The sequence below is a fragment of the Diabrotica undecimpunctata genome, chromosome 8 (genome assembly GCF_040954645.1).
Source record: "Diabrotica undecimpunctata isolate CICGRU chromosome 8, icDiaUnde3, whole genome shotgun sequence".
NCBI classification, from domain to species: domain Eukaryota; kingdom Metazoa; phylum Arthropoda; class Insecta; order Coleoptera; family Chrysomelidae; genus Diabrotica; species Diabrotica undecimpunctata.
Window position 1 is genome coordinate 21,978,256 of NC_092810.1, and position 13,234 is coordinate 21,991,489.

The window sequence follows — 13,234 nt, forward strand, 5'->3', positions numbered from 1 at the left end:
CGGAGAAAAATTGAGAGTATGTCCCGTCGTCTGCAAGAGGTCATTAGAGCAAGTGGAGGTAATACACGATATTAGTCATTGAAATTTCAGTGACATTTTACCACGTTCTGTATTTTCCATTTTTTTTTCGTATGCCTGTTTTATCAACAATTTGGTTTGTTTTCTGCTTTTTCAATAAAAACAATAAAAAACCATTTTTTTTTCTTTCAAAACAAACATTGATGACAAATAAAAAGTACGTTAGCCTAAAAAAAAGGTTATTACTGCACCAGAGGCAAAAATATTCCAGAAACTTGAAATTTTCAAGGTGACCCTGATTTTATGATCACGAGTGTATTAGTAGATTTCTTTTGAGTCTCGTTGCGCACGTTACGCACATGTTTAACAGTTTTGTGATATCGAACGGTCATTACTGATTTCATTTGATGAATTTTTTTATGTTCTTCGTGTTATACAAATGTCTTTCTTGAAATTGATACATAAAAATCCTAATATATCTTCTTTATAAATACCCAACTGCTATTCATAAACTGTCATTCATCCTGTTTACATTATTCAATTTTACTTGTAGTCCAAGAGCGCATCCGACCACATTTATTAGTAAATAGACAAAAAACTGAAAGAAGCCCGTTTTGAGAAATTTACATCCTGGATCATAACACATCACCAGCGATGACAGACAGAAATAAAGCCTACGAAATCGTTTATCTTCTCTGGGAGACACACATTTAAAAACTTTTCTATATTTATTTAATATGACGCCGTTGAAGTTGTTGACGGCAACGAACAAGTTCGTAGATATTGAGTTTATTACTTTATCGGAAAAACTTTTTAATTTATATGTAAATCTGATGTGGAATGGAGTGTGTACCTACCTGAGGAGACTGTGAATTTAAATTTTAATTGAAGAATTTATTCGAGAAGTATCCATTTACTATAATTTTATTAAATAGAAAATGACACTGATTGCGGTACTAACAGTTTAGATATTTCGAAGGATAGAACGACCAGCGTGAGTTTATGGGTATGCGTTAATGGTAAGTGTTGAAAAATAAAATGTACTTTCCATTATTTGGGTAATTCTTGTCTTAGCATTACGTTTTGTAGTGTGTAGGCGATGGGTTATTAATTTCATTTGATGGTAGTTAGTTTTTTTTTTCTACGAGCCGTATCTTTTAATAAACTGCTTTTATACAAAGAATACTTATGGTTGTTGATACAAAAGAAAGGTAAAAATATAGACGAGATTATATTTTATTACTGTATTTACCATTCTATATAGTGAAAGAACAATGGTCTAGAACTGTCGTTCAAAACAGTTTCCGTCTAATAGGCCAATTAGATTTTTACTTGACACAACTGTATAGTAAGGTTTGACAGTTGAAATGTGCAGTATGAGGTTTTACAAAAAGTCTCTCATCTAGGGATTCATCCATTTTTTAGTAGAACTATTATTAAAGAAACAATTGAAACAATAAACTCATTATTTTGCTCGTAACTTACAAACTTGTCTATTCAGAGATTTGACGTCATTAGACTACATTTCTGTATTTTGGAACAAAATACACAAAATGGGAGAGAAAGATATGGTGACGATAATGAAGACGAAAATGAAGACGATGAGGAAGACAATGATGATGAATAAACATTTTGAAATTTATAATAATAAATAGAATTTAATTATTTTTTTTTGGTTTTTTTTATTTATTCTGTAAACAATATCGTAATCTGCAAATTTCCTCTGTAATTATACGTTTCGTACCGTATTCGTTCTGGTCCTCCAGGTTGGGGGTTGGGCAGTGGGTTAACACCCCCTCCTGTAAAAATTCTTCTGTTACGGAAAATTCAAAACAATCAGCCGGACGGATTTTTTGTCGACGACTTGGCAAGCGAGATAAGGTTAATGATACGGTTAATGATATTGGTTTATTTACTTGGAATGTGCGTACGCTGTATAGTGCAGGTAAACTAAGAAGTCTGTTCAATACACTTAATAAATATTCAGCAGACATTATAGCACTTCAAGAAATCAGGTGGATAGGTAGTGCTAGTCTAGAAAAAAAAGAAAAAGACACTCTCTACTACAGCTGAGATAAAAATAATCACATTTTTGGCGTGGGATTCGTACTGAATAAACGATTGAAATCAGAAGTCATAGCTTTCGATCCAATAAGTCCAAGGATATGTAGAATCCGAATTAAAGGCAGGTTCTTTAATTACAGCATTATCAATATCCATGCTGAAGATAAAGAAGACGAGGAGCATGACATATTTTACGAGAAACTGGAAAGCACTTACAGACAATGTCAGAACAACGACATAAAAATTATTATTGCTGATTTTAACGCTAAAGTCGAATAAAAGACTATTTACCGACCCCACGATCGGCGAGCATAGTCTTCATACTGTCAGCAACCAAAATAGTTTATGCCTGATTGAACTCGCAGCATAATTGGGAATGATGGTAGTAAGTACATGTTTTCCTCACAAAAATATCTACAAAGCCACATGGCAATCGCCAGACGGTCAAACAAAAAACCAAATTGACCATATACTAATTGATAGTCGACATTTCTCGGACGTACTAAATGTAAGAGTATGTAGAGGTGCTAATATAGACTCTGACCACTACCTTGTAAGAACAAAACTCAGGGCTCGTATATCAAACACTAAGAAGGGCCAGAGCACAAAATCTACGAAATATAATACTGACGTGCTAAAATCTGAAGAAGCTAGGGATAACTACAGGAAAATTTTAAATGTAGAGCTGACAAGAATTGACGAAAATTTAAGCATAGAAGAACACTGGACCAAATGCAAGGAAGCTATCCATACAGCGGCTAAAGGCTTTTTAAAACCTAACCAGGCTAAAATAAACGAAGTTTGGTTTGACAAAGAATGTAGATCCATTACCCAACAGAAAAACAGCCATACGAAAACGCTCTAAATGCGATTGTTAACCACCACAATAGAAAAGACTCGCGAAAATTCTACCAGAAGATAAACAGCTGCAGAAAACAATTTAAACCCAGAATAACAGCATGTAAAGACAGAGATGGTTCCATAATTAGTGACAAAGAACAGATACTAAACAGGTAAGCGAATCATTTTAAAGGACTGCTTAGCCACAGTCGTGAAGAAGACCAAATAAAAATTAATTTGCCTGAAATGGATTAAAATGCTCAAGAGCCGCCCCTACAGAAGAAGAAATTAGAGAACCCATTTCAAAACTGAAAAATAATAAAGCCCCCGGTTTGGACAATCTTCCTGTCGAACTCTTTAAAAATGGTGGTGACACCATTTTTAAACACATGCATGAATTAGTAAACGAAAGGAAACGCCCGCGGACTGGAAATTAGGTGGATTTATTGGAAGGGAACCTGAAGCCAGTTCTCTCGGACCATATAGTAAGGGACTGGACAGAATTTTGTAATAAAGATGAGGGTGTAGCTGTGGATTTTCTTTGGCAGTAAGTGTACACAAAATGATTTAATAGTAAATAGCACTTTTTATGCTTATAAACATCAAGCAGATTGGTTGAATAGAAACCATTCAACCGATCTGGCCCATCTTTTGCATACAATTCAAATACAGTAAGACTCTAAAGTTCAGGTACATTTAGAGAAATTTTAGTAATTAATAAAAAATGTATTAACAATATTCAAAAACGGCGATTTTGTTGTTCATTTTGCAGTAACTTTTTTTTATCATCCGATTTTAATTTATTATGCCGTCAAATCTCTAAATAGACAAATTTTTAAGTTATAAGCAAAATAATGAGTCTGACGTTTTGATTGTTTATATATTTGATTGGCCTACTAGTATTTGGACGTAACAAAATTATTTGTCTATTATATTAACAGTTTGAAGTAATCCATTTACAATTTAAATAAAGAAAGTTTAAAAGTCAACTGTCATTTGTGTCAAGCTGTATTGACCAAGTTCATTTAATTGATTTATTCTATTCAGATGTTTGTTGATTAAACCGGCGTGTTTGGTCACTAATTTTGCCGGTTTCTTAATCTTAAATGGCACTAATTGGTCAATCAATTTTAATAACTTGCAGCCAAGATACGATGGCTACTATTGCTAAAGTGATTGTTACTTATTATATCGCCAGCAGGCTGATTGTTTTGTTTTTATTCATTGGTGTTTCAAGAAACGTTTAGGATATATTTGCATAATGTATGTAAATTTCACTTTATTTTTGTACTGAAAATATTTCTGTAATTAACGTATTGTAAACTAATTTATTTTCATATTCTTCTTAGAATGTTGTTAAGCAGATCGACTTCTTAATTACCACACAATGGTGTTGTGTAGTATATTTCACGAGTCTGCGACTAGTTTGGATTAGAAATGAAAGTTTTGACTTGAACTGTCCGCTGAAAACATTAAAAGCAAATTCTCCCAATATTTCAAGCACTGTTAAATACAAACAAAAATACCGTTTTAACTGATAATGTATTTTACATTTATTTAGAGAAATATACAATAACTAATTATTTTACCCATCGGCATGCAACGGAGGATCTAATTAATTTCCATGTACAATCACTCCAAAAAGATGGAACAACAACTTACTGGAAACACATTGAAAAACAGCACATTTAAAAAAAATTACCAAACACCTTTCACTTATCTTATTAATTTAATTCTATCAACTGGAGTATTTCCGAAACTACTAAAATACTTAAAAGTACAGCTTCTCAAATTTAAGGTGATACATGACAAATTTGTCCACTTGCGTAGAAAATTAAGTGAGAACGCATTCGGAGGAAAAGAGATACATAATGCGCTCGGTCTCTTCGCCTCGTTGGTACACTTCATACTACAAGTTTACGGAGAGTGACCTTATTTATTAATGGAGCTTCTATGATATATGTCTATATTGTATGTTATTTTGACGTTTCAATTTTTCCTTCGGAAATTTTTCTCAAAATACAAAATATTTTGTTTTTGTTACTTGGTAAAAAATTTCTTCTAATAATTATATTTTATTTGACTCATTAGTATTGACCATTCAGTCATGTTGAAGTGGCAGTTTTTTCGAACACTTCTATAAATGTCTTGTTCTGTAATTTTATAAGAGGAATATTGGCAGAGATGAAAGCTTTACATTTGCGTTACAGTAAATTGTTTACGCGTCCTTCAGAAAGGTGTTTCGGTGCCGCTGACTCTCAAACTCACTGATTAGTCTCATGTCTAATACTACTTTTAGATACAAATTACTTGACTACACAAGACACTTGAGATAATTTAATTTATATCTCACCACAAAAGACACGATTAAAATTAAGGTTCGTCTTCTGCCTCCGAACTACTATTTTCTAGAGAATCCACACTATCAGTGTTACTATCTTCCTGCAAATGTATTATTAAATCGTCTACAATTAAGTCTAGAGCTGGTTCCTTTTCGATATAATAACGCTTATAAGAAATAACATGCTCGCAATATTTTTTTCATTCATCTTAAGAAAATTTGCAGAAAAACTCATCACAATATGTTTCAACATTTTTAAATTTAAAATCTACATTTTTATTTGCCACATATTGTTTTAGAGTAGCCCACACTAACTCAATTGGATTTAAGTCCGGGTGGTAGGGAGGTAGTCTTAAGACAGAGTGACCTGCATTGTTCATAATTTGATCTATTTTATAAGTTTTATTTCTGGGTTTGTGAATTTTTATTAGATTATATAATTCTGCTTTTATCATTTCGTCTGAAAAGGAAATGTTCTTTTGTCTTAACCGTTCCTTCATTTCGTCTTTTCTACACCCCATAGTGGGACAGTTTTGCGCTTGGACATTGTGGTATTGTCTATAACCAATACATTACGGGCTGGTATATTAGGAATAAGTTTTTCATGAATCCATTTTCTATAATAATTATTATAGTTCATTTCGCGATGATAATCTTCAGACTTCGTATCAAATTTAAAGGTCAAACATGCGTTTCATCCATGTAAATTATGGGCCGATTTTCTTCCCTATATTGTTTAATATTTCTGAGAAACTTTCTCCGGAGCACTTTTATATCGGGTTTTTCCATTAGGATTTTCCTGTTATTCTTCGCTTTCTTCCATCGAAATCCCATATCTCTCATCACTTTTCTCAAAGTTTCATGCGACCCTATATAAATATTGTCTTCGTTATTTTTTTTTGTTATATGTCGCAATGTAGTAACTCGTTTTTGGGTGACATAATAATTTATTATTATACGTTGAAGTAAACCTTTGTCAAAATCGCCCAAGTTGGATTTTCTGGCAGATCTCATTCTTTTGTTAGGCATCGAAAATGATGTAGAAGCCCTTCTTCTATATTTTTCATTTCACGAGAGATCCGTTGTATAGTGGCTATACTTACTCCCGTTGCTAAGGAAGCACGCTCTTGAACTTTTTTAAAATCTTTAACATGCGGATTTTGCATCGCTTCTCTCTGCATAAAAATAGTTACATTTGCTATTACCTCCCTCGTTTGTCCAGACAAGACTTTGCCTTCTAATTTTGAATGAAAATCAATGTTTATAATTTAAAATACTTAACAATAATTGTTTAAAAAGTCAAATCTATTGTAATACGATATTTGTTCAACACACAGTAACTTTAAACATAAGTAAAATAAAAAAAACTTTGTCGCAGACTATACAAGTACCTTGCACTTCGAAGGGCCAAGAAATAATAAGAACGAATTGTGTTGTGGTCGAATGCGCATCGTGGGTGGAGCCTAATTTCAAATCGGCCAAGTATCACGTTAAATTTGACAAGCATTCTACCTATCTACAAAAAAGGTGATTCTTCGAAAACTGACAATTACAGACCCATAAACATTGTTTCTACTTTTGGGAAAGGGATGAAAACATTATCAAACAACAATTTTATTCCTATTTTTAGTTTAATAATTACTTTAGCAAACTCACAATATGGATTAAGAAGTGCTCGTTCTACTACGAACGCGGTATATAATGTGAGCGAGGTGATTGAGGAGCTTGAACGCGGCACTCGCATAGTAATTTCTCTTTGCGACTTGTCGAAGGCTTTTGACTGCGTTTGACACGACATCTTGCTCCACAAATTAAATTATTATAGAATCAGAGGTATCCCTCTTAAGCTTAGAACTTCTTATCTATGGGGCAGACACCAGGCAGTACTGTCTAAAGGGCATCTCTCCGATTTTCTATACGTAGAACATGGAGTCCCACAAGGTTCGGTCTTAGGACCTCTTTTGTTTATTATTTATCTCCACGATTTGCCTAAATTCATATCTCCGTACAAATCCGTACAATTCGCAGATGATACGACATACGTTATATCAGGAAAAATTAATGATTTAAAAATGTATTATGAGGAAGTTTCTATTAAATCTAGCATATAGTTTGCTGCAAACAAACATAACATTTGACACTGAACTCTGATAAAATTTACATAATGATCTAGATAACAAAGAGACTGTTAAACTATTGGGAATAACCATATATAATCGACTGAACTGGTAGGCTCATATCTCACAATTAAAGAACAAGCTAAACAATTCATTATTTGTTATTCGCCAACTAGCAAGTGTTGTCAACTTTAAAACTTTAAAAATGACATATTTGTCTTTATTCCACTCTCTCCTAAACTATGGATTAATCATATGGGGCAATTCAACAAATGCACTTCAAATTTTTAGAATGCAAAAGAAAGCTCTCAGGATTTAGCAGGGGTTAGTTCTCTAGAATACTGCCGACCTTTTTATTAAATTCAAAATTAAGCCGCTACCTACTCTGTTGATTTTTCAAGTTCTGAAAATGGGCCCATTTGATAAAGCAGTCTGATGTTTACGTTCACAATTTGCGAAACTGTCACTATTTACGAACAAATCGCTGTAGATTGCGTCTTTCAGATAAAAATTGTCTTAATAATTATAACTGTTACAATATTTTACCAAAAATTATTAAACAGCTAAGCTGTAATAGTTTCGGAAAAGTTATAAAAAAAATCTTCCATAATATTGCTATTACTGTTCAGAAAAATATGTGACTCATTGCAGAACATGCACTGAACTGCTTACCGTGACATTGCTATAAATTATTTTCTGTTTAATATATGTGTTCTTGTTTGAGATATATTAAGTCACGGTTTATATTCCTTTTTTTATGTACTATGTATTTTTGACTTGCTACAAACAATATTTGTATTTGTTAAGGAATTAAATAAACTCAAATACATAAAAATACGAAAAAGAAGAGAAGAGCAGTATTCTTTCTGGGTTGAGCTTTAGGTAAAGTACGAATATCTTTACGACTAATAAGTCCTGTAACTAAAGCGCGAGAAGTTGAAGGTTGTGGATCTTGGTCTGGTTCCTTGTTGATAACTTGTGGCGGCGTACTTGGTGGTGTTCGTATATTTTTTGTGGCTGCTTGTGAGTGAAGCTCCATATCTTCCTGCGGCTCAGGTTTATCTGTAATGGATCATGGCAGAAAATATTTATCAGTAAAAACGTTCCTATTAAACGGGAAAATGCCAGTTACACGAAAACCGGACTGTATATTTTTTGGAGTTACAGCTAACGGCAAAGCATTTCCAACAATTGATGGAATGTTATAAATTGTCATTGTAACTCCTGAATGAGTTTTTATCCAGCCATTTATCTGACAGCTAATAATTTTTTTAATGGTCCAAACACCGATCTGTCCAAAGGTTGCAATCGATAAGAGCAATGCGGAGGCAAGGTCAAGAGAACAATGCCATTTTCCTTGCAATAATCTATTACCTCAACCGACAAATGGGAATCGTGAGTGTCCAGTATTAATAATACTGGACTTTCCTTAAAACATTTAATATTCTTATGAAAATTTTTCACATTATCTAGTAATTCCACTTTTGTCTCATCCATCCAGGATAATAATCGATAATTTTTCCGCGGAAAAATAAACATTGACGAAGACAAAGTCAAAACAATGACACATTGTCACCAATGTTCCTCGTTCAATGTTCCATTGAAAAAAAATTACGATTTTACTACACTCACTATCAAGCCCAATTTTCTGGATCTTTTTGACGTATCTCTGAAGCTTCATAAAATTAATCCTGTATTCATCCGCTACTGCTCTAAGAGGTCTTTCATTTTCTATCACCTTCTTTGCTGTCTTCTTCTTCTTCTTCCTATGCCGTCCCCATTAACGGAGGTTGGCGACCACATTTTTAAAAGCTTCTCTGTCTTTTGCAACGTGGAATAATTCGTCTACAGTCATGTTTGTCCAGTCTCGAATATTTCGAACCCATGACTTCCTCTTTCTACCTATTCCCTTTTTGCCATCGACTCTACCCTGCATGATGACCTGCAGAAGACTATATTTATTATTTCTCAGTATGTGTCCAAGGTATGCAGTCTTGCGTACTTTTATCGTTCTTAACAATTTTTTGTCTCGATTTCACGTCCATTTGTGGTTGTTCTTGAGAATTCTTAGGGATCTTTAATGCAGTGGTTTCTCCTTGCCTTCTGCATCCTTATGCCGTTGATCTTGGTTCATCCGCCTTTGAGATCGATTTCTCAATCTCAGGACAAAAGAGTGCCCTTCCACTTACCAACTCATCCGCCCCAAGCAGTTGGTCAGTAAGTGTGGGTTTGCTTATACCGGCAAACATTCGGTGATTTCGCAGTGTCACAACCGGTTAAATCATAATTACCGCCTGTGATTATTCAGTATCAGACCGGTAAAGAGATTTTCTCTACCGCTCCGATCCTGTAATGACATAGCAGCTGCCCTATGCCATGCTCTCAGTTGATCCGCGGGTGTTTATTTGGCAGAGCCTTATTCACACCTGCCCCACATATCTGTAGGACGTTCCCTATCAGCCATTGGGACGCGCCGTGTTGAGGTTGAGAACTACCCCCCTCCGAGTGTGTTTTCCAAGAAGTACTGAAGGCCCCTACTCAATTCAGAACTCCTCCTTCTTGGAAACTACACCGGCACGGCTGTAGCAATAATGATTTCCTGTGTCGTTTCACCACGCTTAGTTTTTTTCTTGTAGGTTCTCATTCTGATCTATTAAAAATTCACAATTTTATTTACAACAAAATCTAGGTTACTAATAAACCTACACACAAATTTCTTAAGATGGGGCAGGTTGTTACAGTAACAACCTACCCCAGGACGCCATATTAAAAATATATTGTAATTAGTCATCAATCCCAAATATTTAATCTTGTACATATAGACAATAATAAAGCTAACCTTGTAAAAATATAAGCAGCAAAAATTTAAACAATGTCGGAAAAATTACTGAATGCTACTAAAAACACAAAAATGGTCGGTCTACGTCAAAGCCTTAAACCACACTAACCAAAGGTCGTTAAGATGTAGTCAGGTATGTACCGCATTGGCTACGTCGAGTTAAAAGTGCCATCTCGTGCTGCCATCATCAAGTTAAAAGTTGATTAAAATTAACCTGCCCCGTGTAACAACTAACCCCGGTCTCCCCTACCTATATATGTTTTATCATTAACGTGAGAATAGTTATTTAATTTACATAATCGACAATTTATCTACACATAAATATATTTCATAGTAACCTTTATATCAGAACAACAAAACCAAACAGAGAAACTTTCCATTATAAAATCTAATCATCAAAACTAATCAAATCATCATCCATCAGTAGATTGAACTGTCGAATTTCAAATTAATTTTAACCTTGATTAGTAACAGTAAATACACGGACTAATGACGGTCCTATTGAGTATTTACGTTTTGAGAATCAGTTTGGCAGAGCAAACAAGTCGAAATTCATCATTTCGCTCAAAATACATCAACAAAAAACTCATAAATATGTTTGAAATGTTATTAGCAAAATGTCAATATTTAGAGATGATTTTTAATGGTACAGTGGCTTTATATTCATAAAGTTGTAAAATAGTTATTGAGTAAAACCCTACATTGTTTTTAAATACATACATTTGGAACTAAGTGATATATTTTACACTTACTTGATACCTAATAAAATACCTAAACATAACCTATTCCAATGTCTTAGTTTTAGAGTTCATAGGCTCTTCACACAATGGATTCCCTTTTAATGTTAAATGATATTTTGTTACAAAACTCATATCTTCCTTGTCTCTTTAATAAGTATTTGTTCACTGTTTCATATCGAAGACATACACCAACCTTTCCGGATGTTGGAGAATCAGATGCTTTATTACTTCATTCTATTGTTCCACCAGGTGCTATCTGTTAAAGTTCTCTTATTACATCTAAAATTTATTGCTCTTTACCTTTTTCCCGCCATTTACTTACAACATGTTAAGGCTTCTTCGGATTGTGCTTGTCAAGATTGAAATAAAGAATGTCAGGTCTATAGGAAAGTTATTCTCCAACACTAAGACTACCTTATCTAAACAAGATAAAACCAATGTAGTCTATAGAGTCCCTTGTTCAGGATTGTGAATTGTCCTACATTGTACAAACTGGTTTGTTCCTTAAAACGACGCCTTGTTTCTCAATCAATTGTTCTAAATACACGTGTGCCTTATCCACACATGTTTTATCAACAAACCATCAGGCTGATTTTGAGAGTATAGAAATTTTGGCCACTCAAAGTAATTATTTCAATCGAACTTTCCTTGAGATGTGTCATATTCTCAAACAGTCTTCAACTATGAATAAGCGTAATAATATTGACCATGTTAGTGAAATTTATCATTCAACATATCAATATGTTGAAGCATATCATTCTGCACTCCTTCGATTTTTGTCACTTACTAAAGGTAGATTCACTCTGCTTATCAAATTTCTTTAACGAAAAATTCGCCAATAATAATAATGATAAAGTGTTAATCGAACATGGCAATTCGTGGAAACGTTTATCCCTTAACTTGGCAAAAGTTTAATTTTGAATCTAAAAATCTCAAAATTGGTAAGTTTGCTGTGTGCCTCCAGTAAGTTCTCGTTCCATCATTTTCGTGTTCTTCCTACTGATCGTCTTCCTATTGGGGAACCGTCTCTTGCCGTCTTTACTACTATATTTGTTGTCATTCGACTTATATGATCGTTCCATTCTACTCTTCTATTTCTTACCCAGTTCTGGATGTTCTCCACCTTGCATCTACGTCGTATATCTGTACTTCTAGCTCTGCCCCATAGTGTCTTACCATCAATTTTACTAAGTGTTTTCATCTCTGCTGTTTCTAACATTCTTTTTGTCCTGTCTGTGCCAGGTCCTGTTTCTGCCGTGTATGTTATTGGTCTGATGACTGTTTTGTAAATTCTGCCTTTCGTTTCTTTCCCGATATTTTTATTTCTCCATATTGTTTCATTTAGGTAGCCTGTGGCTCTGTTTGCTCTATTCACTTGATCTTCCACTTCAGTTTTGAGCTTTCCGTAGCTAGTTAATGTGATGCCTAGATATTTAAACTCCATCACCTGTTCTATTATCTGACCTTCGAGCTCCAATTTACATCTGAGTAAATTTGCTGTTGTAACCATGCATTTTGTCATTTTTGGGGAAATTAACATGGTAAATTTTCTTGCGGTTATGTTAAATTGGTGCAGCATACGTTGTAAATCATCTTCACTATGAGAGAGTAGTATTCCGTCGTCTGCATAGCAGATTATTTTAAGTTGTTTTTCTTCCATTTGGTATTTTTTTTTAGTTCTTACTTTTTTATTATTTTATCCATAATCAGGTTAAACAGTAGAGGACTCAGGAAATCTTCCTGTCTTATCCCATTGCCCACAAATATTCTATAACAACAACAAAAAAATATGACATCTATATGTCAAAAATTTGAATTATATACCAGAGTAAACATCCCGAATAGGCCGAAAAATAGGTTTGTATAGCATATCATACATTGCCAAATTATGAAGAACAAGTAATATGAATAAGAACTATCAAAATGTAATCAAAAATATTTATTTATTAATGTGAACATCCATAAAACCATTCCTGTTATGCACTAAACATAGTCTAATATTACACTCGTTGCAAAATATGGCAGTTTGTCCCTTCTTGCAATTTCTGCACATGCCCATTGCACCGTATACTGGAAAATGATTCAGATGGTTTAATCTGTTATCATCTTGGGGTCTAGGCTTTACCGGGTTTTTAATTTTTTTGGAAGGTAGTGGTAGCTGCTCTTTGCTGGAACGTCCTCTTCTTATTTTATCAGCCTGCAGTAGACTTTTGGCAAGTTTAATTCTAAATTTTTTCAAAGGAATGACTGTTTTTTTATCTTGTAGAATGCTTGC

At 33.9% G+C, this 13,234-nt stretch overlaps 2 protein-coding genes across 2 annotated transcripts in view; both read left to right on the top strand.

The window, feature by feature from the left end:
* LOC140447263 (roundabout homolog 1-like) overlaps positions 1–13,234 on the top strand; it is a 711,862-nt gene that overhangs the window by 42,087 nt on the left and 656,541 nt on the right. The window lies entirely within an intron of this gene.
* Positions 2,462–2,947, top strand: LOC140448725 (uncharacterized). Its single transcript, XM_072541837.1, has one exon. It carries the CDS (start codon positions 2,462–2,464, stop codon positions 2,945–2,947), a length of 486 nt encoding a protein of 161 aa, XP_072397938.1.

Bases quoted from the DNA above. Each gene is read 5' to 3' on its own strand.
- LOC140448725 (XM_072541837.1), top strand. From the start codon at position 2,462: ATGGTAGTAAGTACATGTTTTCCTCACAAAAATATCTACAAAGCCACA.